The 27,356-nt window shown below is 51.2% G+C and overlaps 1 protein-coding gene across 2 annotated transcripts; it reads right to left on the bottom strand.

The window, feature by feature from the left end:
• Positions 1 to 1,849: 1,849 nt before the first annotated feature.
• Positions 1,850 to 24,068, bottom strand: NDEL1 (nudE neurodevelopment protein 1 like 1). Of its 2 annotated transcripts, XM_061461957.1 has the most exons (10): positions 24,044 to 24,068; positions 17,326 to 17,423; positions 15,780 to 15,933; positions 14,400 to 14,548; positions 13,261 to 13,397; positions 11,114 to 11,287; positions 10,244 to 10,335; positions 7,846 to 7,997; positions 4,435 to 4,469; positions 1,850 to 2,117 (listed from the first exon to the last, which is right to left on the bottom strand). In XM_061461957.1, exons 2-10 carry the CDS (start codon positions 17,409 to 17,411, stop codon positions 2,110 to 2,112), a joined length of 987 nt encoding a protein of 328 aa, XP_061317941.1. In that variant the 5' UTR covers positions 17,412 to 17,423; positions 24,044 to 24,068; the 3' UTR covers positions 1,850 to 2,109. The 2 variants fall into 2 exon arrangements, with proteins under 2 accessions (XP_061317941.1, XP_061317940.1); XM_061461956.1 differs by lacking the exons at positions 4,435 to 4,469; positions 24,044 to 24,068.
• Between the last annotated feature and the right edge of the window lie 3,288 nt (positions 24,069 to 27,356).

Genomic DNA, 27,356 nt, shown 5'->3' with positions numbered 1-27,356 from the left:
TGCTTTTCCCTTCTTCCTCTTTTGTTTTCCTCTTGTTTTGACCTGGATCCTGGATAAGGGAGCTGTGGTGGGGATGTGTGGCCAGAAGCACACGGAGCTCTGAGCCCTGCTGCTGCTGGCCCAGGGCCCTCGGGCAGGGTCCCGTCTGCTTCCCGAGCAGTTGAAGGTCCCATTGGTGTGTCCGGGGGGGCAGCGCAGGTCTTGGGGCAGGAGGGAGCTGGGGCTGAGGCTGTGGCTGGGGGCAGCGCTGGATGCTGAGCCATGGGGAAGGGGCAATGATGGCTCCAAGTGTGGGGAGGGATGGGAAGGAGGGGCTGGGGGCAGGGCTCTGCTCTCCAGGCCAGAGCAGGGATTTGGTGCTGTTGGCACAGGCCAGGGCCGGCCCCGTCCCCAGGCACTGGGCAGGAAGGGCTCAGTTCTGCGGGAGGGCTCCAAAGGGGAGGAGGAGGTGACTGCAGCGAGGGGGTCCCACTCCCCCCGTGCTGCTGCTGCACCCGCCAGCAGGGACCAGGCCGGGGGCTGTGGGAGCCACCCCGCAGCACCCACAGCCCTGCCCGGGGCCATCCCCTGCTGCTGTTTGCTGCCAACCCACCCCAGGGGGTGCAGCTCTGCCCCAAATCAACCCCCAGGGCTCAGCCAGGCCAGCGGGTGCCTGTGTGCTGAGCCCCCGCTCTGCCCCAGGGGGACCCCAGCACCAGCCCCAGCGCTGGTTCTGCACAACCCAGAGTCCACATTAAAAGAACTTTATTGTTGGAAGCTGACTCTCACTGGTTCGTGTTAACCCACAGCATGACCCGTGTCCCCCCGGGGGGCTGGTACACTGTCCTATGGAAACATGCCATATAGAGTTTGAATAAATAAAGCTACAAAGCCCAAGTTATGTACAAAGGAGGCCTCAGGCAAAGGTATTATGTTTACAAACCTATGTACAATAAAACAAATGTAAACAGTCATTCGCAGCAGGGGACGCAGGAAGGAGCACACAGACCCTAACAAGGGGTGGGGGGGTCCCCATCTCCCTCCAGGTTTCTCCATGCTTGTAACTAAACCAAGATGATGGCTCTGACCAGGACCGATGAGTTCTACACCCCCAGCTCCAGCCCTGGCTGGGGTTGCTGGGTCAGTTAAAATCCACCCCCTCTGAGGCACATCGACAGAGATCACACAAACACGCTGCTCGAAGGACCCACACGGAGCACTCGCCCACCCCTGGCACCGGGGCCCACGGGTGATGCTGTAACAATCCAGGCGCACGTTACACAGATGGGGCCGGGATGGGGAAGTGTGTGGCCATGGGGAGCGGTGGCATCCTAAGGCTGTCCTGGGGTCCCTGTATTGGAGGGGAAGGCTGTGACCAGGGCAGGAGATGGTGGGGCCAGGAGGATGGGCTGCAGCTCCACAGGCACCATGCACCGAGGGAGAACGGTCAGGCTGCCCTGCTCACACTAAGGCATCTGCTGTTGGGATTGAGGCGGCTGGGATACGCTCACCCGCGCGTGCAGGGAATGCTGCCCCCCCGTGCCTCCATCCCTCCAGGCCCAGTGAAGCCCCGTGTGATGTGCACAGTGCAGGGGCAGGGCTGGGGACCACACTCACCCTCCCCAGCACCCGGAGCTGTGCCTGTGAGTGATGGAGCTGCAGGAACGGAGTCAAGGCGCCAGCGCCTCCACCACGAGGGCTGAGCAGCACCGGGGGGCAGCAGCCGCCCGGCCCCAGCAGCAGGACGCTGGCGCAGGCAGGGAGGGCAGCGGCCAGCCCTTGTGTGGTGCCAAACCCAGGGGAGAGAGGAGAGAACCCGAGTGCCGAGGCTGCCGGGCCAGGGTCTGGTGAGCAGAGCCCCGCATCCCCTGCAGGGCATGGGGCCGAGCCACAGCACGTCCGCTGCAGCGGGAGAACAGGAACTGCATTAACATGACAAGGAGGCCGGGTCGTGTTCCAGCGGGGCGGCAGCGGGGAGCGAGCTGGAGCGCTTCTTCTCTGGGTGGGCTGAGAAAAGCATCCGCAAGTCCGAACACGACCTCCCGCGGGCTCATACGCTCAGGGGCAGCATTCCAGGCGCTGAGGAGGGGCGAGAGGCTCCCAGGCCGGGGGGACCTTGATCAAAGCCGTTCACTGCCCTGAGAAGCAATAAGAGAAGCCAGTGATGAGGAGCAGCCGCAGGAGGGGCGCCGCGTGCCTCGCCCCAGCACCAGCAGACACAGACAGACCGCTCCCCCTGCCTGTGCAGCAGGGGACAGGGCCCCCCCCTCGGGCTGCAAGGATGGTGCTGATCCCTGCCGGCAGCAGGCACGTGCAGCCCGCGTGGAGCAGGAGAACCCAGTAATGTGATGGGCACAACCCGGCCGTGGAGCCTCAGCACCGCACTACCCCTGCCTGGGCTGCAGCAAGGGCTCGGGGTGCCTCCACCCCCCCCAGGATCCAGGGGTTCCTCTGGCTGCTGGGAGAGGTGAAGGTGTGGAGAACCTGGGCTCCTGGCGGGCTGGAAGGGCAGTGCAGGGCTGTGACAGCTTCTCCATCTCTACTCTGCGGTGGCATTGACAGATCTGCTGTAACCAGGTTCCTCTCTGCGGATCACCAGCGCTGCAGCCCGCACAGCCAGAAGTCCTTGCATCCCTGGACCAGGACAGCACCCACTGCTGACCCACATGAGAACCTGCCCTCATGGTTGGGTTTGCAATACTGAAGGTGGGGGAAGAACCCCATCCCCTGCAAGGCAAGGCAGGTCCCCCTTGATGTCTGCCTGCTCCCACAAAGCACTGCTGCAGCACTGCACCAGCTCGGCCTGAACCACCAGCACCCCATGAGAAGCCACTTGGATCCCTTCTGGCAGAGCTACGCTTGCGAGAGTCCCAGACTGGTTTGGCTTGAAAGCACCTTAAAGCTCCTCCAGCTCCAACCCCTGCCACGGGCAGGGACCCCTTCCACTAGAGCAGCTTGCTCCAAGCCCCTGTGTCCAACCTGGCCTTGAACACTGCCAGGGATGGGGCAGCCACAGCTTCTCTGGGCACCCTGTGCCAGCGCCTCAGCACCCTCACAGGGAAGAGCTTCTGCCTAAGAGCTCAGCTCAGTCTCCCCTCGGGCAGGTTAAAGCCATTCCCCTTGGCCTGTCCCTACAGGCGCTTGTTCAAAGTGAGCTTCAGGACATCTTTGCTGTTCAGATCAGCTGCCGTGAGTGAAAACGGGAAGGAAAAGAAGAGCAAGGGCTCCATCATGAGGAAAACAGCAAATGCGCCAGGGCTCAAGGAGCACATCCTGCTCCCCCCTGCAGCGCTGCCACAGGGACCATGTGCCAGCAGCTTCTGTGCCAGCAGCTCCGGGCAGCATCCCCAGGACACAGCAGTGCTGTTCTAGGCTCCCTTTCGCATGCACACCCTTGCCCTGCAACTCGCATAGGGGTGACCTCGCACCTCCTGCATCCAGGGTGCAAAAACCCTGGCAGGAAACCCCCGAGGCTGCTGCTGCTGCCCTGGGCAGTGTCAGAATCCTCCCAGCTGAAGAGGTGACATCTCAACCCTGGCTTGCAAGGACAGATTCCCATGGTAACAGCTCCCCCAGCTGCTCCTGCTCCCTCTCTTCTTGTTCAACACCCACATTACACAGCCTGAAGCACATCGCAGCAGCAGGGCAGAACAGGGAGAAATGACCTTTCCTGCCTCCCCCTCCTTCAGCCTGAAGCTTCAACTCCCATTCAAGTGTTGCTTCAATACATTCCCAAGTGCCTCTTTGCTGCACGCAGTAAAAAGCTGCTGGACAACACTGAGGGGCAGACATATTTTGCTATCTGCAGTGGGATGAAGGGGCATGAAGCCAACCTGGTCACAGCATGACTCTGCGAATTAGTTATCAGCCAGAAAGCACCTCTGCCAAGTGGGACAAGGAAGAGGGAAACCACCACCAAAACATCCAGCACCAAACAGGATTAAAGCTGCTCCCCTTTGGGAGGGTTCAGTCAACAGCAGCAGCCTGGAAGTGCTTGTGCTCATGTTCAAGCCCAACACGTGGCTGGCTCCCAGCGTGTCTGTGCCCATGTTTGCTTTCCCATTAGGCACAACCAGGGCAACTGAGCACTGGCAAACCAACACTGGAGGCAAAACAGGACCAAAGGGCAAACTAACTTTCAAAACTACATGAAGAGCAGCGATACTTCATCCTGCGGCTCTGCTGCGACCAATCCAATCAGAAACGTGCATGGACTAGAAGAAATAATTAGATCAAGAAAGCAGCAACACTAGATCTTCCTATTGCAACAGGTCACAGCAGCAGAGGAGTTTATCTGAACTAAGGAGAGAGATTATAGCCTCAGGCTTTGATCATGGACCATTAGTTTGTAATGCTCAGAGAGCTACCTCATGCAGTTAGATAACCACCAGCTCTGCCCCTTCAAGCCCCAGGTTAAAATGCATGCAGCTTATCATTGCAAATGAATTCATTTACCCATGACCAAGGTGGGGAATGTGACCTTTTCACGCCTAGTGGAGAAAAAGTGGAAGAGTTTATGCACACCATAAAGACATCGTGGGCATCCCTGGATGCAAGAGCTGGAGCAAAGCTAAAGTGTTAACTAAACCTCACCAGACCTCTCTTCCTGCACCTCTGCGTGGCCAGGCAAGGGGACAACCAGCACTCCCACCACATTCTGCACCTTGCAGTGGCTTGCACGCAGCCAGATGAAAGCTCGGAGTACTGCAAAGCACATTCCAGAACAGGGAGTTACTCACCTGTATCCCAGGTCCCTCTTTTCCAGGGAAACCTTTTCATAAGTCAGAGCAGGCAACAGGAGGAAGACCCCGATTTCCCAGCCTGACGTATGATGAGCAGGGTGGTGGGTGACAGTGTTCACAGTGCAAATACACCTGCATGCTCCCTGGCACTGCAGAGCACCTCTCGTGTTCAAACTTGAGCTTGGTTCATTAAAACAAAGCCCAAGAGGTTCACAAAAATAACTTCAGAATAAGAATTAACTACAAGGGCTTGGACATTGAAGAGTGTAGGAGGGGAGCAGTGAGCTTGGAGCTGATGCCCCAAGGAACAGCACCATGCTGGCTCACACGCTGCCTCGGCTCTGCTGCTCAGGTGCCTCTGCAGAGCCCTGCAAGGTCCCAGGCATTTTGCTTCCTGACTGGATCCAAGCTTATATCCAATTCAGAATAATTACAACAGCAAAAATGAAGCATCTGAGAACAGGCTCAGGTGCTGCCCTGCCAGGCCCTGGCATCCGCACAGGAACAGCGCATTCCTGAAGGAACCAGCCTGCAGACACTGGCAAGATTTCCAAAAGCAGCCAAGTCCTGACTTCCAATTCAAGAGCCACGCTCCAGAGCAAGCCCAGAGCCATCCAGGCCTCCCCTGCCTCCAGTGCCTGCGCAGCTCCACTGGGCAAGCTGATGGGAGATGGAGACTCAAACATTTTAACCAACCAAACGGCAGAGGCAGAAAAGGCCACAAGGATGCTCAGGGCTCTGGAGCAGCTCTCTTAACAAGGAGAGATGCAGGAGCTGGGCCTGGTTAGCCTGGAGATGAGCAGACTGAGAGGGGATCTCATCAATGCAGATCCATATCTCGAAGGTGGTGCTAGGAGGATGGGGCCAGACTCTTTTCAGTGGTGCCCAGCAACATGATGAGGAGCAATGGCCATAAACTAACACACAGCAAGTTTCACTTCAACACGAGAAAGAACTTTACACTGAGGGTGGCACAGCCGTGGCACAGGCTTCCCAGGGGGCTTGTGGAGTCTCCCTCTCTGGAGACATCCCAAACCCACCTGGACATGTGGGCCTTGCTCTGGGTGGTCCTGCCTTGGCAGAGCCTTGGACTGGAGGATCTCCAGGGGCCCTTCCAACCCTAACGATTCTGGGATTCTGTAGCTGGAACTGTAGTGATGTGGCTGTGTCACTGTTGTCCCAGTACTACTGCCCAACAACTGGCTGTTCTTTAGGCAGTGGCTGCAGATTGGATTTGATCTATGATCACATGCAACGATTAGAGGCAAGGAGAAGAGTACAAAGGCTTGAGAGAGAGCAGAGGGGGGCAGAAAGGACACAGCCCCTCATGCTCAGCCCCCACTGTGCACCCTGGATGTGATGGCTGCCAGGGACAGGTGCCAGCATGGCTGGGAGCTCAGCTGCTGCTGCAGCATGTGAGCACGATGGGCTGACCTCCTGCAGGTAACTGCTCAGTTCAGCCTACATGTGCAGACAAAATCATACAGGTTGGACACAGCACAGCCACTGCCACCCTACAGCACACACAGACCTCAACAGGGGCAGCAAGGCAGAGCAGGAGCAAAATGTAAGGGGAAAAGCGTGGGCCACCGACCCTGCTGTGAACAGCATATGGGGTGTAAAAGAGAAGGACAAGACAGCAGGGCCATGCAGGGATCTTTAACACTTTGCAGATAAGCACATCAGTCATTTCCACCGCCTTTTTTAGCCCACTAACGTCCCCCAACTCTGCTGTAGAAGTTCTCTTGCAGGAGGCTGAGTTTCTAAGCTTTTTCCAGCTACAACCTGCTCCTAACTCCAGGCAGCCAGCCCAGATAACAAGTGTGATGACAATCTGGATAATTAAAAGTAACCCCCACCCCACACAGCAATCAGCTTATTTGTCACACCACAACTCAATATAGCCCTGCTGCCTCTTAAGAACAGCCATAATCTCTCCCTAGCAACTCCCCTGACAGCTTGCACCTGAAACACAGCCTGCGCACTGCAAGCGTGAGCGCTGCTGTGGTGATGCACAGCCCCAGTCAGCCCTGCAGTACACAGACAACTTAAGGTCTGATTTGCACATGACACTTAAATCTCCAAACTCTTCCTTTCCCAAAGCAATAGTGACTCTAAAAACTCTGAATGCCAGTTTCTTAGATGCAACTTGCCCTGCTACCCACGTAGCAACGCGATTCAGCTCAAACCAGGATGACTGTAGGAAGCTCAGCTTGTCTGCTGTCTATAAAGCACTCCTCAGCTTGGTAACAGCTCATTTAATTCTCTAAATTCTGGACTGAGGATACACTGAATATTAGCAGTAAATTCCCCTGACCCGAGGTTTAGTACTGAGGATAACTATACATGGAGCACGGGGGGAGAGTTTTGCCCAGTGACACCAGCACATCTCACAGCACCACCGTGCTAACGCTGGAGTTGTGCTGTGCTGTTCGTCCTGCTCCTCAGGGCTCCTCACACAACCTCAGGGCCCTGTGGGAAAATCCTCCTGTTGAACCACTTCCCAGTATCCCAGAGGAAGCTCTGACCACGAGCGAGTCACGGGAGGCACGTGGGGCAGTTCTTCCTGTGAAGGCAGTTTGTGGCTCTACAGCTGACGCACAGCATCATCAGCACCGAGACAGCTTCCCCTTCCATCAGCCAGAATTACACTGTTGATGACGTTTTCTTTTCCCCTAATAGAAGGGAAAAGAGAGCAAACAGGGCCCCACCCTCCTGTGAGGATCTGCTGCCTGCACTTAGCTGTTCCCACCGAGGGAATCCCCAGCTCTGTGGTGAATGTGCTTCCCCATGCACCAGTAGCTATGGCAACACCACCACTACTTACTTGAGAACCTGTCTAAGGGCATGTTTATTACCTGAGATGTAACCACCAAGAGATTAGGCAGCAGAGGGACAGAACAGGCCCTGCATGCTACCAGCTAAGACACAGCCACGCTTGCTTTTCTCTTCGCTTCGCAGAAATCTGTCAGTGTCCCTGTCCCCTTGAGACTTTGGCTCCACAAATTATCTGTCCTATAGGATGAAAACTGTGGTGTGCTAAAGACCAGCCAAGAAAAACTTGTGCTCCGAGTAGCATCCTGGAATGCACTCTCCTTTCAGGTAAAAGGAAATCCTTTCTTACCCTTTGTCAAAGAAGGAAGTGTGCCCGGGGTGAGGGTACTTTGTGCCGTTGCTGTTCATCACGCTGCTGTTAACGTTCCCCGACACGTAGGATTTTCGGGATGCCTGGTCCTTTGCAAAGTTCCTGCAAGCAGCTAATTTGGATTCTAAGGCCTGGGAAACAGGAAAACCAAGATTATGTCAAAAAAAAGAGCAATACTAATTTACTAATAATTTAACAAGAGGAAGCATTTTGCTGTTCAAATTTAGGCTTTGTCACAACCCCAGGGTCACCAGGAGCAGGACCCCGATTTTCACCTTTGGCAAAAATGGAACTAAATGGGAACAAAGCTCATGTTCTCTGTCACCAACCCCAGAGGAAATGCAATGCAGAGGCAGACCTCCAGGTGTGACTCAGTTCCATCAGGGCTCAGACTTTAGAACTCTCAATTACCTAAAAGAAGGAAGCCACCTCCCAGCAGAAGTTACCAAGCCTCCTTGCCTCAGCAGCTGCACAAAGGCTGAGGTGAGCTAACCAGAAGTCTAACAGCCTGAGGCACAATCCTCAGGTTTGGGGGAGGACTGTGTATTTGTGAAGTTGAGAAGCTGAGTTTTCTCCCCAGGACAATGCCTTTTAGCATTTCTTTCTTAATCTCTGCCTACAAAACAAAGCCGCTTAAGCCCCACTGATATGAACAAGAGGTGCTACAGCAACAACATCAGAAGGAGCAATCAACTGCATTAGCTAAGCCCATCCCTGTGGTCTGTACCTCATCCCTACTACTTCCAAGCAAGCCTGGTGAGATCTTTTTCGCCTATACAAGGTAACAGTCTCTGCCTCATCCACTGACTCCTGGCAGGAGGGAGACCAAAATCCTGATTCTCTCCTTTCTTTCAGGACATCACCCGCCCTTTCTGGCAGGTATAACAAACTGAGCCATAATGTGACTCCTTCTGGCCTAGCAGAATGTCCTTCCAACTGTCTGTTACATCCACCCTGTGCATGGCTACATTCAGACACTTCCAAATGCATGCACCGGAGACAAAATCTCATCTCCCCATATTTGGGAGCTTGGTCTGGTTCCATGTAGAACAATATTCCATCGACAGGCCACTGACATGCTACCACAAGTAAGTGAACGCTATAGGGTCTTCTAGAAATCCGTGTGAGCTCAGCGAGCACACAGGGAGATAGCTACTTCATACAGGTACCTACCTCTCGGTCGCAAAACACCTATCAGCTGGAAGGAGCCAGTGTGATCTCTCCCTGTGTCAGCTGAAGGCAAGAAAGCCTAAGGGAAACTTCTGGCAGAGAAAGCAAGTCTAAGGTTTGGGATGAGGCATCCTATGAGTGGCCAAACGCAAAGAAATCCTGAGCAGGCTGTAACTGCTGCTAAACAAATGTGTGAGCTGGAATTCTGAGCGGGTGTCTAAGGGCAGGCTGGGAAAGCAGGATGCTTATTTGGCATTTCCTGTCCTTGCAGAGTAATCACACGGGATTGTGATTAAGCTCCCTAAATCCCCTGCAGACTCTTACTCACAATGATCCCATTTTAGCCATGTCACTCTAACCACAAGTGGGCCTGCTGCCCTTTCTAACCAACCCCCAGCTCAGTGGCTCAAAACGCAAGCAACGAGGTCACTTTTCCTTCCAAACTTCACTAAAGCGGCTGCCTCTCCTGCAGCTACTGCCTCATCAGTGGTACCCACAGGAGACAGAGGACAGCCAGCACCAAGGCTACCCACGCTTCCACTCACAGCTACCCACTGAGGCACATCAAGGAGCTTCTCCTAACTTCAAACTCAGCTGGAAACCTGGCATCCTGAAGAGCACACTGACAGAGTTTTAAGCACTTGTCCCTGCTTACAGTGGTAATCCCTTTAAAGGCTCACAAGTTTCACTGCCTCCTCAACTAAAGATTTGGCTTTCTCCTCATTTCTTTTCTCGCTTTCTTAGCAAAGGTCTCTCTCTTTTTCCCCACTTTCAGCACCTGCTGCAAATGCCCACAGGCACATGAGGGGACACTGGCAGCGTGATCTCAGCTCCAGATCTCAAGCTCCCCACTTGTGTGCAGCAGGCATCCAGGCTCTGTGGCCCAGATTTGCATCTTGGTCTCATTACAGAGGAAGCTGCAGGCCCTGTTTAAGGTCAGAACAAGCAGCTGATGGCATCCAACCCCATATACCAAAGTGCTTGAGAAACTTCTTACTTCGAATATGAATTTCATCATCCAAAACTGGCCTCAGAACCCTAGCAACATGCTTTACAAATCAAGATAGTTAACCCCCCCCAAACATTACCACATTCTAAACACTGCATGTACTCAGCATGGGCCCAGGCCTTGCTGTCACTGCACACAAGGAAGAAAGCTCAGTGCCAGCACTGCAGAGTGAGGAACACTTCAGGTCAGAGCACTCACCCCCACTTTCCGTAGCAGATCCCCCACAATGTTGAGTGCAGATATTCGAGCTGAAGGAGTAAGGGGGCTGGTACCAAATCCATTTGGTATAGCTGCAAACACAGACACACTTGATTATATGCTCCACTCCTCCACAGTTCATTTATTGTTTTAAATTTAAATAAATCAACTTCTACATGAAAAGATGAATCTAAAATCCTACTGCAGAGTCTTCACACAGCCACCCCACAAGAACACAGACTACATGATCACTGGTCAGGGAAAATGCAAAAGCCCAATTCCTGTCCACTGCCCTCTTTGCATAGACCTACATGTGGAGATCATGCACTGTTCATCTGCAAGGCTATTGCCTGCAGTCCATCTACTCCAGCTAGAGCCTCCTCTGGAATCTGCTCCTTCTAATTTGAAGGATATGTAATAATCTCTGTGATTTTCCAGAGCCTTCCAGATGGGGAATGGGACTGCGCTAACATCCTGCTGCCTCACAGAGAAAACAGGAGCTGTGTGATAACAGCCTCTAGAGCACCAGAATCACTGATCGCTGTTTACCCACCACTGCTGCTCCACAGCTGAGCAGCACTACCAGTTACTACACTTTCCTGCAACCCCAAGTGTCTTCAGTGCTCCACTGCAGGCATCTACTGCAGAGTGCAAATCCCTCCCAAGCAATAGGTAAGCTTCTTTCTTTTCCATGCTATTTACTCATTATACTCCTTAAACACACTTATGCTGCCCCAGGATTTAAACACACCTTATGCAACATGTGTGGGGTCTACACACACGTACACTTGCTTCAAGCCCACTGACAAGCACCTGGTCTGCAATGGTTAGCAATGCTGCCAACCAACCAGGCACAGTTTCTGTGGATACCTTTTGGGGAAGGAAAACTATTTTCTGATCCTTTTCCAACAGGCGTGGCTGGCAGGGAGAGGGACGCCTGCACAGCCGAATCCATCTTCTCACAGTCCAGAGTTGGGGAACTGGGTGCTGACTTGCGCGTGACTTCTTGCTGCCTTTCCCGTACGGCCAGCTCCTGCCTCAGGTCTGAGGGTTGACAGAACACACACCCCAAACACCGATTAGTAACTGCTTTCTCTAACAGTCTATTCATCTGGGAGGAGGAGGAGGAGATGCTTTGCAACAAGCCTCTGTTAACTGCCTGTGGCTGGAGGGCCCCATCTCAGAGCAGTCACTGCCATTCACCATCACTTCCCATTTCAGCCCGGAGGAGAGGGGCAACAAACAGAGCCCTCCCTGGGCCCAGCAGCCCCCTTCTCCCCAGCATTCTTCCCCATCTGTAGTGTAAGTCCCATGGGAAGTGTGTCACAAACATCTGCTGAACTACGCTCAGCTCCTGCTCTGACAGAGGCTGGAAAAAGGGAGGAATGACCTATTCTTGTGTACCCAATTGCCCACATTACTCTTCCAGTCTATAATCCACAGGATTCCACACTAACCAAAAGGCTGTATCCAGTTTCTTGATGCCTCAAGAAGAAAAGAGCAGATAGGAGAGACTGAGTATTCCACATGACAGGGAAAAAGCCTGGAACCTGTTTCATTCTCACCTCCTCTCCAGCCTGCTGCTTACCCCTGCCTTGTCCCCTCCCATTCCCACACGTATTTGCTACAAAGAGCATCCAGCACAGCTCAGCAAAGAATCCATAAAACCTTTAGAAGGAACTAGATGCAAATAAAAAATATATTACAAATGGGTTGATCCTTTTTTGGATAGAGCAACTTCATCATTCACAGAATCCCAGACTGGTTTGAGTTGAAGGGACCTTAAAGCTCCTCCAGATCCAACCCCTGCCATGGGCAGGGACACCTTCCATTAGACCAGCTGGCTCCAAGCCCCTGTGTCCAGCCTGGCCTTGAACACTGCCAGGGATGGGGCAGCCACAGCTTCTCTGGGCACCCCTGGGGCTCTTGAATCAGAAATGCTGTATTTGACTTCAACACTGTAGCAGTTCTTTCAGTGGCTCCTGCTTGCTGCCAGGGGAACACGCAGCTTTGCTACCCTAACTAATGCTAAACTTTTCCAGATGACTCATCCAAGAAACAACATGTCCTTTTTGGCCAATTATTCCAGTGTTGTAGGAAACAGTCCCCTAGGTTTGCTGGGTTTTCCAGTGTTATTGCCCTAACCCCAAATTACAACACATATATTTCCTCAGAAAATACTTCCTCTCCCCTTTCATACTTATTACGAAACCCCTGTACTTCCAGCAGAGGCTTTCCATTTGTGGGGCACAAACTTGGTTCAGAGAGCTTCACAAAGGTGAGCAACTGCTGAAGGGTTTGTTGTTGTCTTACACTCAGGTCTAACTGAGGAATTGTCTTAGAAAGCCTCCCTTGGGAAAGCCAGTTGGAAGCCACTGGTCTCTGCATGACAGTAACAGCAGGCACTGACTGCAGAGCATCCCCACTAGTAGAAAAATCAGTTTCCACCAACCATTAGAAAACGCTTCCCCAGGATTCTCCAGGTGAAATCCACTGGGGAATTCCCACCTCCTGATCGTATCCCAGAACACTCTCTCAAAAAGGTCTAACCACAGTCTTTACTGGAGTATCTTAAATAAACCAGGCAATTTCCAAGAGGATTAGAAACAACACAGGAGACAGGATTTAAAAACTAATTTAGTTAACCACTTAGGTATTTCCCTGACATTTCCTGTGCTTTCCCTTCCTACGCAAGGCAGAAAACCACAGCAAGTGGGAACTTTTGAAGCACACTTCCTCAATTCTATTACATCTGTGGAATGCAGTATTTTTCTACTTACCTCTGTTAAAAAACCTGAATGAACCTGGTATTAATTTTGCTCTACACAAGGAAATTTTTCCTCTCAACTACACTGGGCATACAAAGAATAGAGAACATGCTGTTAGTAATACCTAACAGGGTAAGTATCCAGATCAGGTCTCATTATGCGAGGCTTTCTATAAACATGAGCTTTGGTTGCTACATAACTCTTAGGAAGCCAACAATGCAGTGGGACACAGAACTCATCAAGCCATACCTCTCGCTTCATCCTTTAATCTCTGTACAGAAACCAGTAATGACTCCTTGTCATCCAGTTCACTTTCTAGAAAGGCATTTCTCTCAATAGCTTGGTTCAGCCTTTGTTCAAAGTCTTCCAACGAAACTATTGTTGCCCTAGAAACAAAATCCAGAATATTGGGTTCTTCAGCTCAACCAGCATAAAAGCATATTTAAAAACATAATAGAAGAAAAATGTTAGCAGGGCCTACTTTCAAGTTAGTCATTTGAAAGCTATGGAAATAAACTCCAGAGAAGCAGGGGAATAAGATGAAAAGAACATGATAGCATCTGGCTCTCAGATGTACCAAAGGGCTGGGAAAGAGCCAGGCCAGCACTCCCATGCCATGTTTCCCAAGCCATGCTCCAAAGCTTCACATTTAATAAGTGCAGTAGCTCAGGTGGTGCTGCACTCTTCAGAGCTCTGGACAGGGAATGCAGGAGGCAGGGCAGTGAGGTATTGCCTATGACCCAATTTGTTCAGAAGTTAGTCATGAGGTTAAGAGCCTTGTGGAAACATGGCCTCAGCTCTCAGATCTTTCTGCCAGATAGCCAGAGGCTCATTCCTGGTCCCACTGAATCAGCAGCAGAATTCCCATTCTGCAGAACGGAAGCATGACCTGCTCCCAAACTGGGCACTTCCAACAGCAGCCTCTTCATTTTATGCATTTATAAAGGACACATTTGTTCCCTACAGTCATTAAGCTGTTGTGCAGGGAAGAGAAGACTCCTTTGGCCTGCTTTATTTGAAAGGGACTATGTAAAGCAACAGCTTATTTCAAAGCGGCTTTGAGCTACAAGGATCACAAATACAAGAGTCACCTAGCTGGTACTATAACAAGCAGTGCAGTGGCCTGGCTTGCTCTGTGCCTGCTCGTTTCTCACAGGAACACAAAGAGCTTTTGGGCCCCTGCCCTCCCTGTTGTAATGTAAAGCTCTCAGCTCATGAGGTGACTCCAAGGGTAAACTGCACTGTTCAAAGAATCACACCTTGGGATTTGTTTTAGGGGTTTTTTGAATGTTTGCTCATTTCCCTCTTAAGGAATAGTAAAATGATCAATCTGGGAAGCAAAGAAAAGACCTAGTGAAAACTTTAAGGAAGAGGTTTGCAGCCTTCACCTCTTGGCACGTTCCAAGTCATCGTTGGCCTGCTCCAGCTCCCTCACATACTTATGCAGCTGATCTTTAATGGCCCGTGTCTGGCTGAGGTCATGCTCCAAACAGGACACTTGCTTGTAACTTTGTGTATACTGGTGCTCCAGTTTCTCCTGAAAGAAAGGAGTAGCGAGATAAACATACACATACACGCTCCACATCAACAGCAGTGAAATGGGACAAAGAAACGAACATCCTTCCTGCAGCTTGCTGATCTGGGATTGCTGGAGATCCAGAGCAGGAACTGGAGAGGCAGAGGGAACGTGCTCTGAGCATACGAGCTGGGCACAGCGCAAAGCCACAAACACCGCACTGTGCACTGACACCTCACCACAACAGAGATGCAGGCCTGCATCTGCTCCCAGCAGCCTGCACTGACAGCTGCTCTGAAGCCTTAGACATGTAGGAAGCTGGAGAGAAATCCAACTGTGCAGCCTCCCCTCCCCTGACAATAGCCACACTGTCACCAGAAACTGACTGACATCTCCATTAGCAAAACTGAGAGCTACTGAAATGTGCTACAAAACCTGCAGGTCCACAGCCTCATAGGTGAAAGACTGTAAGAATTCACTCCCAAACACACTCTCACCAGCTCTGAGGGTACAGAGAGGGGCTTATGGAAAAACTACTGACCTTATCAAACACATCCCGACCTTCAGCTATAGCTGGGACTGGATACATGAACAAGTAATCCCATAAACTTCACTTTCACTGGGTAAATTGCTAAGCTTTGCCTTCACTGAAATAACCCAAGACTACAAAACATGATTGCTTCTCCAAGATTCCAAAATAGGCAAGAGCTTGTTAACGAAGAGGCATCAATTACAAGTTCCCTTCTGCACATGCAGATCCTTATGCAATTCCTGTCTCCACAGCTACGGCTGTTCAGAGTAAGTGAGAAGCACAAACGAAATACGTGCACAAATCACTAATCTTCAGCTTTCTTCAAGGTTTCATCAAACCAAGGAGACCTTCTGGGTAAAAAAAGCCAGTTTGCAAAGAAAGACAACGCAGAGGTCTGACAAAACCTGCTTGTGTTGCCCCCCCCCCGTTGCTGCATTGATGCTGCTTGTGTAACAATAAAAGTACTCCTTGGCAAGGCTTTGAGAATTCAAACTCCATGATGAGAGCTTCATGATGTGAACAAGAAAAAATCCACCACAAAATTCCCTGGGAAGTTGCTGGCCTTATTTGGAGCACCTGCCATGCTGAAGCGTGGATCTTAAACAGACAACTCCTTCGCTTCAGTTGGACATTCAGTGACCAAGAACAGAGCAGGCAATCTACAAAGAGATCCAAGGCATATCTGTAAGAAGCAGCAATGCTGTTACAGGAAAGACCTACCTTTAATGTTTCCACTTCATACTTCAGTCTTTGGTTATCTGCTTGCAAATCTCTGTTCCTCTGCTCAGCCTGCACTAGCTGTGCCTCCAGCTCAGCTTCTAATTCCCTGCTTCCTTCCTGAAATTCAGCCAGCTCTTCCCGAGCTTCCTGGAAGCTGGAAGGAAAGGATTTCATCAGTTGAAAAGCATCTCCCAAGTTAAAATAACATCCACAGCTCTCCTAAAATAATAAACTGAAAGAAAGGGGAGTTTTAAAGTAGTTAAGTGTCATCCATAGACCTCCAAGGGGAAAAAGAAAGATGGGGAAATGAAGAAATTACATTAAGCTTAGCAATAAAAGGAAATTAATTCTCTTACATCAAACCAAACAGCTACATTAAATGAATGTGTGAATAGGAACTTGTCTCAAGGCTATTTACAGGATTCATGGGAGTATGAAAACCACTTTGTACTCCATTAGCTTCCACTGCTAAAGCCCTGAGAGAGTCAATGAATTTAGCAAGCATTTAACCTGATTTTGGTCAAGAGCTGTAAGAGAGACCATCAGTTCCTGGGGCTCTGCACTACCTGGAAATTGAAGGTTCTTGCAAAGTATGAAGGTCTGAATCTGGGGTTGCTGAGCCCGTCAGCAAGAAGTCAGCACCCACCTACCTCACACCACTGCCAGTTATTAAGGGCTAGAAGGAGCCACTCCACATACTTTGCTTATTAAATTCATGTCTTTACCATAGGTAATAGCTCAGCTCTTAGCAAACAGCAGGGAAAATGAGCAAGGCTTTAGGAATCAGCATACCCACTGGTGTCTGAGACAGAATGTTCTGACACCCAAGAACAGGTTGGGGTTCTCTACATGGACACATGCCCAACACCTCCCCCCAAAAACCCAGCAAAGTAACAGCTTGCACCTTGGGCTTGAGAAAGGCCCAACTGGCTTCAATTGCACATGGGTATCATTGAATGCAAGGCAAGCTTTCCAAAGAAAATGAACTGGGAGCCCCCACGGCAAAATCAATCCCCAAATAATCTCCACCCCAGCAGCAGCACAGCGTTACACAAGACAGCAGCCTCCCTGGCTGTTTTGCATTGCCAAAAAGCCCTGTGCCCCCCTAACAGATATGGAGCCCTGGTACAAGATCAACTATGAGCTACAGCACACTTCAGTAAATTGCAGCAGACACCAAATCAGCCACTTCTCATACCAGTAATTCCACTACGAGAAGCTCAAGAGAACAGTAATCATACACAGCCACCCCAAAGGCACCTTCCACGATAAAACATCAAGATATTACTTAAGGCAGCACTTTCATTATTCAAAGATGCACATGATGGCAGAAGAGCTCTGCTCTTGCTCAGACATGCTCAAAACATAGCCTGGAGTTCATGGCATGGTAACACTGTGCCAGAAAGACTCAGCTCCCACCAGGCTGGAAATGCAGATTCCTTCCAAAATATCTGCTACCCATTTTGGTGTGCTCCTGGACAGGAACTGATTAAACAATGCTCTGGCTGCCAAGAACCAAATCCAGCCTGCAAATATCCAACAGTACCTTTGTTTGTACTTCAAGGAAAGCTCTTTCCAATACGCAGTTTCCTCCTTTGGACTCGAGAAAGTCGGGATTTCTTCACTGTCCATGATCAACACGACCTGCAGGATACAAACGTAATACACTCAGGATAGAGACAGGCTGATTGTCCCCCCAGAACTGCTCCTAAACACTGGGCTTCATCACCACAACCTTCCTGCCCACGGCATCCAGGCCTGGCAGTGCCAGCAGGAAGGCAGGGATCCCCGGGAGGCGGCATTCTGCACAGAGACCTGCCCCAACAGGCACTGTGATCCCAGCCAGCTCCTGGAACTGCGCCTGCAGCACCCTCCAACCACAGCACAAGTGTTAGCTGTATTTTGTACCTGCTGCCGGAACAGCAGTTCATGCCAGAGGCCCACCCAGGCCAACAGCAGGTAAGGATATTAAAGTGTACACCCATCACATCTTCCACTTTTATTCCTAAAAGGTTCTTAAAGGGATTTTGCCTCCTGATGCGAGCCCAGCAATGCACGCTACAGCTCCTGCCAGAGCTGCAAAGGCAGGTAAAGGAGGACAAACACTTCGAGGTCAACCAATAATACACTGCTGCAGAGATTCAAATTCAATTTTCTTGTCCCATGTTCAGGCCCTGCTCATTCCTGTTCCTATGGAAAACAGGCAGGTAACAGAAGTTACTCACATAGTTTCGCTCTCTCCATCCTCCCAGACACAAGAGAGATCAGCCTCTCCCATAAAAACTATCTCAGAGCCTTCTCTTCTCCACACTAAACCCCCCAGGTCCCTCAGCCCTTCCCCATCACACTTGTGCTCCAGGCCCTGCACCAGCTCCGGTGCCCTTCTCTGGCCCCGCTCCAGCACCTCAATGTCTCTCTTGCAGTGAAGGGCCCATACAACAGTGCTTCCAGCCTGGAGGGGTCTGGAGCTTCCCATGCTGAGGCAGGGGGACCCCCGCTCTCTGCATGAGGACCTCCTTTGTTCATCTGTCTGAGCCACTGGATGCCACTGCAGCCCCACTCGGTTGTGAGCCAGTGTAAGCAACACACCCCATCATGGACTTTCATACTGCTGCTCAGCAGGGGAGCAAGGCACAGTCCAGGGGGACACAAGACATCTGAGGCCTTGACAGACACCAGCTCTCAGAAGCTGATGAAGATGATGAAGATGATGGTCATGGTCCTGGCATGAACAGCAGGACCAAGACAGGCGTTGAGATGGACACAGCTCCCAGCCAGAGCCAGGAGATGCACCACACTGTGTACCACTTCTGAGCTCTCCCCAAGCAATCCCACAGCTCTTTTACAAGCTGGCATCTTTGTCTCTTCCCAGAAGCCAAGACTCAAATTCTCTTATTAACACCCAGAAGAGACTAAGCTGAAACCAACCATTTCTCTGTTTAAAGCAGAGGCTCTAAACGAGGCTTGCATCAAGCTCATCAATAGCAGCTGACCTACAAGTCCTGACTTTCACACTCTGACAGGCATCAACAGCCAATGCTGTCCCTTCAGGCTTGAAATTGTCACGCTAATATGTCCTGCATCTCAGTGACCCACATTTTAGCCACCTAAAAGTGGGACAAATCAATCCCCTGCTTTCATCAGAGGGCAGGCACGCTCATTTCAGAGCCTGGCACTCAGCTCACAAACAAAGCAGAGCAGAAGTGGCACATTTGTTCTTCAGCTAAGCCTCCAGCTGCCACTCTCCGAGGACACCATATCAAATCTGTCCAGAGGGTGCTGAGCACCTCAGGAACACCCCTCCTCTTGCAGGGTGTTTGTTTAACTCTACAGCTCTCCTGTAGAATCACAGAATGGTTTGGGTTGGAAGGGACCTTCAAAGCTCATCCAGTCCAAACCCCCACAATGAGCAGGGATTCTTCAACTAGACCAGGTTGCCCAGAACCACATCCAGCCTGACTCTGAATGTCTCCAGGGATGGAGCATCCACCACCTCTCTGGGCAACCTGTGCCAGTGTTTTACCACCCTGTGTAAAGAATTCCTTCCTCACATCCAGCCTGAATCTCCCTCTTTTAGTTTAAAACCATCACCCCTCGTCCCGTCACAACAGGCCCTGCTGAAAAGTCTCAATCTTTCTTACAAGCCCCTTTTAAGGACTGAAAGGCCACAACAAGGTCTCCCTAGAGCCTTCTCCAGGCTGAACAGCCCCAACTCTCTCGGCCTTTCCTCACAGGAGAGGTGTAGAAGCAAGTTTGTCATGAATGGACCTCAGTGCTGGTGAGAGAACCGATGGTGTTCCCTGTCCCACACTGCCCTGTACCCAGAGAATAACCCATGGCCACGGAGCTGTTTGAGCTCCTGCAGTATGTGTCCTGCCGGTCCTGCTGCACCTCCTTGGGTAAAGACATCTTCGGGTGCCCTTGTTCCAGGAGTCACACCTATTAACAAAGCAGCTGAATCCCAGCACAGGGCAGGGCAGATCCCAAGTCCTACACCAAAGCTTTCTGCAGTAGAGGCAGAGCCCATGAATCACCTCCCAGACTGTCCTGGGTTCGCAGGCGGGTGCATTCAGGCGAGCAGAGACCTGCTGCAGCTCAGACACATGCTGGGCAGCTCTGAACCACCATTCAGATGGCCAGGAAGAGGTGAACAGCTCAGCTACTGCAGCATGCTGCCCACAGCATCAGTCTTGCACTGACCTCTGAAAGCCCTGCACCAAAAGCCTGCTGACCTTGCCCTCCAAGGCGTGCAGCTCTCAGCCAGCACATTCCAAGAGGCTTAGATCACCAAGAAGCACATTCTCCCCACAATAAATGACACACAGAACTCAGCTTCCACCGCTCCAGAGGAGCTGATCTCAAAAGGTAAACAGCCAGGAAGCCACCCATCAGCAAAGTTCAGGATGTGCTTAGAAAAACATCTGTATAAGGAAGCATCTTACATCATTTCCTAGAAGTAGCAGTGCTAAGGCACAGCTGGGGCCAGGGCTCCTTCCTGCCTGCTCACACCCTTGGCAATGCACCCCTGAGGCCTCCCTGCACCCAGGGCAGTGTGGGAGCCACAGGAAGGGCTGCCTGGGACTCACAGACTCACCAACTGCCCACACAGGAGATTTACGTCTTGTTTCCCCAATGCCCTTGTCAAAGACCCTCTCCTTTTAGACACTGAAGGGAGGAGATCCAGCCCTGCAGTACTTCAGGCCCCTCAGAGCAACTCCCCTTTTCCAACCCTATCATCCCCTGCCCACCTTGGTGAAGCAGCTTGATGGTCCAGGGTCACCTAGCCCCGTGTCCACCATCATGCCCATCACCATCAGCATGGATGGGTGACCTGCTCACTGACCTGCAGAAGCACCCCATCATACATGATGCCAGGATGCATCCAATATCCATATCCTGCTTTGGTACACAGCTACATCACTTGTCTTCCCTCATATGGGTGAGAGCCAAGTGAAAGAGTTAGGAGCACAAATACACTCTGCAAACAAGGTGGTTCACATTGAGACAAGGAGGCACAAAAGCACAAGATGTAATCAGCTCTAACCTTAAGTTTGATGGCTTTGTAATGGAAAACAACTGAGGTGCTTGAAGGTAGCTGACACAGGTTTAGGTCCTTAGGACCTCAGTACAAAAAGCATATGAAAAACAGGATAGAAAAACAGGACCTGAGGATGGGGAGTATGTGGGACTAGCAGAGGTCCAGGATGGGCGCAGTTAAACTAACTGATAGGTAGAAGGACAGAACGATTGCTGTTTGTGGTGTTAATGAACCCATTAAGCTGGTGTAAACATCTACTGGGGAGTACTGGGGACTAGCAGATGTCCAGGATGGGAGCAGTTAAACTAACTGATCGGTAGAAGGACAGGACGATTGCTGTTTGTGGTGTTAATGAACCCATTAAGCTGGTGTAAACATCTACTGGGGAGTATCGGGGACTAGCAGATGTCCAGGATGGGAGCAGTTAAACTAACTGATAACTAGAAGGACAGGATGATTGCTATGTCTGTAATGTTAATTAAGCTGGTGCTTCAAAGACTGCCAAAAATGATGAAGATTGCTGGGAGAAGTAAAGGACCCTCAGAGACCACCACCACATTTTGGTAGGCATGCAGGGAACTGTCTGGAAAATGATGTAATTCATGTGTAGCCTCATGAATATGTATGTATGTATGTATGCCCAGTGACTATATAAGGATGGCCTGTGTAGCAACACGGGGATACGCGTTAGGAGGAGCTATCCCCCGTGTCTCTGGGCACCGCAGTAAAGAATACCTGCTTGTCAGCTCGAGAACCTTGTTGGCGAGTTTGTTCCTGGAGTTTTCCCCGAATCAACAGCCAGAACGCTAGCCTGCGAGCTGGGAGGTGCAGGCAGCTCCCAAACCTGCCACGAGCGCACACATGGCTCTACGGGATCCCTTCACTCCTGTCAGCCTTTGCCCATTGTCACTATTGGGGGCATAGAAACACAGGCCTGGTGCACATGCCTGGCAGGACACAACTCCTGGGCATGGTCAGAACATAGCCAGGCAGCTTAAACCCCTCACGTGTGGGACAGTGGATGCCCACAGAATACCAGAGTGCAACAAAACCGCTTTGCTTCAGCCAGTTGCCCCGGCCCTGGGCATTATGTGGGGAGCTGAGAACCAGCACAGCGAGCCCTTCCTATTCACAGGCTTCTTTGCATACGTGGCACTTGCAGAATCCAGCCTTTGACAAACAACACTGAGGCTTTCAGGATACAGACAAGACAATGCAGCAGCGTCTTCCAGGGAAAATGAGAGCAGGCTTATGCTGCTGCCCACTTGAATTCATTAGAAGACAGCTCAGCATTCACACAGCGCCCTGGGAAAACTCAGCTACACGGGCACAACTCCAGGATCCAAAGCAGCTCTCAGACAAGAACTATGCTCAGAACACGGTGGCTCCTTTCAAGTCCCCCCCCATACTCAATCAGTGGGACAGAGTAATGCTCCACTGTTAAAATGGAACAGCTTTTCTACACTGCCATCACTCTAAAAGAATGCAGCAAGTAGGTTAAGAACTTCTCTAAATCCACTGGGGTTTGTAAAGCACAAATGTGGTTTCCCGCCTCCAAAAGCATCCTCACGAGTGAGATGCTCAGTATCCTCTGAGTATTACAAGAGCCAAAGACTGAATCCAATCTGTAGTAGAATTAACTACCATGCACACAGTAGTTTTCAAGTAGCTGAAGGAATCTTGCATTCATTCATTCATTCATCTGCCAAACTGAAATCTTTATGGAGCCACCTTTCAGCTAAGTCATGAAAACACAAACACAGCCTGAAGTGTAACACAGGACCTCAAAAAAGCTTCCCAGGCGCGCCATGGGGCTGGAGGCTGCTGCTGCTGGATCATGTGTCAGAGCAAAGCACTAAGGGTGAAATATAACACGGTGTTTTGACTTCTACCCGCCCCCTCCCACAGTGAGGAATCCACTCCTCCCCACCCACAGCTTCAACACAACTCACTGATGTAAGGGTGAGCTACAGAGGCACGTCCAAAATGATTGTGGAGGCAGCTGCACTTCACCCAGGCTGTACCTGCAGCATCTCAAGTGGCTGGACAAACCATTCTTCCCCAGCTTAGTCATCCCACAACCTCCCATTTAAATCTACCTTATAAATACTTGCTATATAAAGTGAATATCATTTAATGGTCACAAACAGGTCCTTTTTCTCCACACAGGCCAACTCTTCCTCACAATCCTGCTCACCCAGTGTTTATGGACACCAACCAAGAAGAATTAACCAGAGGCAAGGCAAGGCCACTCAAACACAACAAACTATGCTGCTAAGACTCCCCCATCTTTGCTTTGCTGTCGCCCCACCGAGGGCAATGCAAATGTCCACTGACCTTTGGAATTAACCAAATAACAACCTAAAATAGGACTTGATAAAGAAATGCTGCCAAGCTCCCATCTGGCCTTCAGCTCTGGAGATAACCACCCATTCTGGCTATCGGAGTTCCCCAAGCTGCCAAGTGCCATGTTTGCAGGGCATGACTCTAAGCAAATGCAGAGTGTATGCTAAAAAATTCTCCAAGTCCAGCAAGTTCTGTACAGGAGAAATGTGGCTTCCCACCTCCAAAAGCATCCTCACTCTGCTGTTGAGTGCTGGCACTGTCCTGAGCTGCCATGGAGAGCAGGAAGGACCATCAGCAATCAGGTCTTCTTCCTCTTCCCTTTTTATGCTGATTCATAGACAGAAAAGCAGAAGAAACCTTGTTTCCACCATTCTTCACCTTCTCAAGCTCTGAGAACCAACAGAGTAACCCCCCATATCCCATAAGCTCTATTTTTCTCCAGACCCCATCAGGATTCAGAGCAAAGGGACCTGAGCACTCCAGCCAAACACCGAACTTGCCTTGCCTTTCACTTCTAATAATATGAAAAACAAACAAACAAAAGCCATGGATTAGGTTTCACTGATCAATTTGTGCTTGTTTCTCTCATCCTGAAATAGGAGCTGGAAGCATTTTCATCTGGGTTTGGAAGGCTGCCTGCATCCATCGCTGCTTTGGAAAGTGAACCTCTGTCTGTTCCTGCAGTTGGTTTGGAACCGAATGTTCTCAGGAGAACCACAACAAATGCCTGCTCACCTCTTACAGCAGCAGCACAGGAGCTTTCAGGGGAAGCAAGAAACTCAGAACACAGTGTCAGCCCAACACTCCTGCTCTGCTCTAATAATACGTCCTGCAGTTCTAATTTGGACAGCACAGGAGGCGGAACATAGCCAAATCCTACCTGCAGGAACTTTGTCCAGGTTTAGACTAACAGCCTTGAAGATAACCAAACACCACACAGCAAAGTCTTGTTACCTCCACAGCCTCTCGTGGAACTGGCTTTATTAATCACATAAAGCAGGAATGGTTTATACACAGCCATTGCTCACATGCCTGGTGAATATGTGATATCCAGAGGGGCAATAAACCTCTGGGAGGTAGCCACCACTGCAGTGCAAGCCTGGAAACCAGAAGAAAGGTACTGATGCAATAAGTCCCTTTTCAGAAATCAAGTTACAGCCACCACTAAAGGCATCAGAATTTAGTATTCAAAGCATTTACCCCGTCACAAACATGGGAAGTTTAAAACATCTGACCTCTGTTTGTTCCCAAGTACTACCACTGAAGAACCTTAAAAAGGAAATCTGGAGAGGCTGGAGCTCCTGATGCAGGTTCAGTGTCTGCGGGGATGAAGGAAAAGCTGCTGGAGATGTGCATGTCCCAGAACAACCTGGGCCTGACCATGGGAATGATCTGTTCCCAGCTCCATAGCCAGGAAGGCCAGAGGGATGAATCCACACAGAGCAGAAGGGTGCAGAGCAAACTGAGAAAGAAAGGAAGGCTGTGAGAAGGACACGCTTCTCCCTGCCTCAGCCTCTGCTCCTGATGAGCACCAGCAGCACTGATCCTGACTCTACACCAGATGCTGACCACAGGCAGAAGCTGGAGGCCCTTGCCTCCCCCACCAGGGCTTTGCCACCCAACTGGCTTCTTCCCCAGCTGCCTGGTTTCCCTTTAAGCCTTGAAAATTACACAGCATCCTGCCCAGAAGCAATGAATTCATCCAAGAGCTTATGACATACACGGCAAAGAGCTTGTGACAAATGACAGAACACGGGTCCCCTGTGCCTCCCTGTTAGCTCAGCAATTAGCAGCAACCCGATGACGACATTCCCTAAGAAGGCAGCGGCCAGAGGGCTCAGATGCTTCTGGACACTGCAGAATGACAAACAACCAAGAAACTTAAAGGGAAAAGCACTCAGCCCGGGTTTCTTGCAAGGGGAGTGAATTCTGTTGCCTTTACACCCCTGAGGTTCTACCAGTGCCAGGGAGGAGAAAATGGTTCTGAAGAACTCTGTCCCAAAAGGGGTCCCGCGCCAGGCAGTAGCAGCAAGGGCCTTGGCTGCTCCTGTAAGCACTTAACAAGATGAGAGTTAAAAATAATCCCTCCAGCTCACTGCCGATCAGGAGAAGGAAGCAGCACAGCCTGGTGCTGAGCTGTGCTGACAGCAGAGGCCTCCAGGGACACGGTCCTATGAAGACATACATATCCTGATGGGTACATCTCACTTCGTTCCCAGACAAGTGCAGTACAGAGGTGAAAAGACAGTTTGCTTGAACACAGCTCCTGGTTTATCTTGGTTATGTTTGTAAGGTCACAAATGTCAAGAAAGACTGTAAAAAGGCTGTTTCCTTTCTGCAGTCTGATATTCCCTGCTTCTCAAAAAACAAATGTGATAGGCTGAGGAAATAAATTACACTTTAATGCTGTACTTTTTTGGTAGTTTACTGCCAGACATGTCTCTAAAGACAAGACTCTGTGTGGCACCAAGCTCACAAACATCACCAGCCTTATGCTTTCTCTGTACTTCTTGTTCTTTCACTTCTCCACCAAAGGAAGAATTACCTTGCATGTCTGCAACCTCTGAAGAGTCAGGGAAAACAAAATAAAACGAGGGGGCTTTACCCTGAAGAGAGGGAAAGGAAATCAGATAACTCTTCCTCTGAACACAGCCCTTCACCTCTACTTCCCAATAACATGCAGGACCCAATCTCCACGTGTGAATATGTGGCCTCTGCCTCCACACGCACACACCACAAATACACAGCCCAGGCAGGTCTGGGTCTGCAAGCAAGGCAGAGGATCTCTTCCAGGGCAGACCTAACTGTAGTAATGAAACCCCACACTGCCACCCCACCTGACACAGCCTGCACAAGTGCAGGTAACCAGCACCACCAGCCTGGGCAGTCACACTGCTGACACATCACATTTCAGTATAAAACAGAAGTCTCTCAGTCACTCTTCTGCCCTGGGAGAGCTCCTTCCTCTTACAGTTATATTTCTAACAAAACAGTGACGTTGACGAGGCCCTCTGCCCTCTGCTGTGTCCAGGGACTGGTTTGGGGTGGGGAGAAAAGAGAAAAGAAAATCTCTTAGGTATCCAAGGAGCTCTTCTACCACGGCTGCACAGATTTAACCACCTCTCAGGGCAATAAATGCCATGGGCATCCAAAAGTGCCCTTCTCCTCTCTGTGCTCGTCACCAAGTCAGGAATGGTTTCAGAGAACACAGAAACCCTGAGTCACCAAACAGTCCCAACCCAATCTGGTGTAGAGCAATGAGGCTGCATGCGGGCGAGGGCAGCTCTCCTCTGCCCTCAGAAGGGGAGAGATGCGTTAATGGGAAGTCGCTTGACTGAAGTAGCCCACCCCCTCCTGTGTCAGATGTGTTCCTCCTCTTCGGCACGCCTGCTGCGATTCAGGTCCAACTCAAGGGGCTGTTCAAGTTTCATCATGTTTATACCAAATACAACAGGACTCTCTAGGCTGAGAGGGAGGTGATAACCACCTCAGAGAAAAAAACCCACAGAATTACTGAAAGATATTCGATAGGGATGCGCCCTGGGCACTTGATTTACTGAGTATTCTATGACAACGGAGGCAAACCGCACGTTCAGCTTCCCATCACTGACCTGGGATGGTAAAAAACCCTCTTCTGGAACAAAGCCACCTACAAAGGAGGCACAGGGACCGCGAAGGGAGCAGCGTGCTCCTGGCCGCAGCCACGCAAGTCCCCGAACTTCCCCTCCCGCACACGGGCGAGCCCCTTCGATCGGGGCTCGCTCCTCCCGGCGCACGGCCACCGACTGGAGCGGAGGGCAAAGAACGCGAGCGTCCTCCCAGCGCATGGCACCTGAGCGGTGCGGAGGCCGGCGCGGGGAGGCTTCACCCCGCCCGCCTGCAGGCCGCAGGAGCTGCTCGGGCACTTGCGACAGCCGCGCTCTGCCCCTTCCCCAGCACCGGCTGCCGGAGCCGCCCCCGCCCCGGGCCGGGAACCCAGAAAAGAGACCGAGCGCTTCCCTCCCTTGGCTCCGCGCCGGCCGCGGCCCGGGCCCCGAACCCGCGGCTCTGAGGCGAGCCCGCGCCCCGCCGCAGGAAGGCAGCTGCACACCCAGCCCGCTCCCGCTCCCACTCCCGTACCTTCGGAGGGCGTCCCCAGGCCGCTGCCGGCAGGACCCGGCCCCGCGGAGCCACGGCACCGGCGCTCAGAGCAG

Source organism: Pezoporus flaviventris, unplaced genomic scaffold (assembly GCF_033815535.1).
Source record: "Pezoporus flaviventris isolate CSIRO_AGI_PZ_B2104156 unplaced genomic scaffold, CSIRO_AGI_Pfla_v1 ptg000034l, whole genome shotgun sequence".
Classification (NCBI taxonomy): Eukaryota; Metazoa; Chordata; class Aves; order Psittaciformes; family Psittacidae; genus Pezoporus; species Pezoporus flaviventris.
Note: the sequence above shows the minus strand (reverse complement) of the source record. Positions and strands in the feature narration are given on the sequence as shown.

Excerpts from the sequence above, each read along its gene's own strand:
- NDEL1 (XM_061461956.1), bottom strand. The coding sequence starts at position 17,411 with ATGGACAGTGAAGAAATCCCGACTTTCTCGAGTCCAAAGGAGGAAACT. Across the intron at positions 11,288-13,260 it reads ATTAAAGGATGAAGCGAGAG|ACCTGAGGCAGGAGCTGGCC; the intron begins GTATGGCTTGAT and ends GTCAACCCTCAG. Across the intron at positions 10,336-11,113 it reads TAGTTTTCCTTCCCCAAAAG|CTATACCAAATGGATTTGGT; the intron begins GTATCCACAGAA and ends CTGTGTTTGCAG.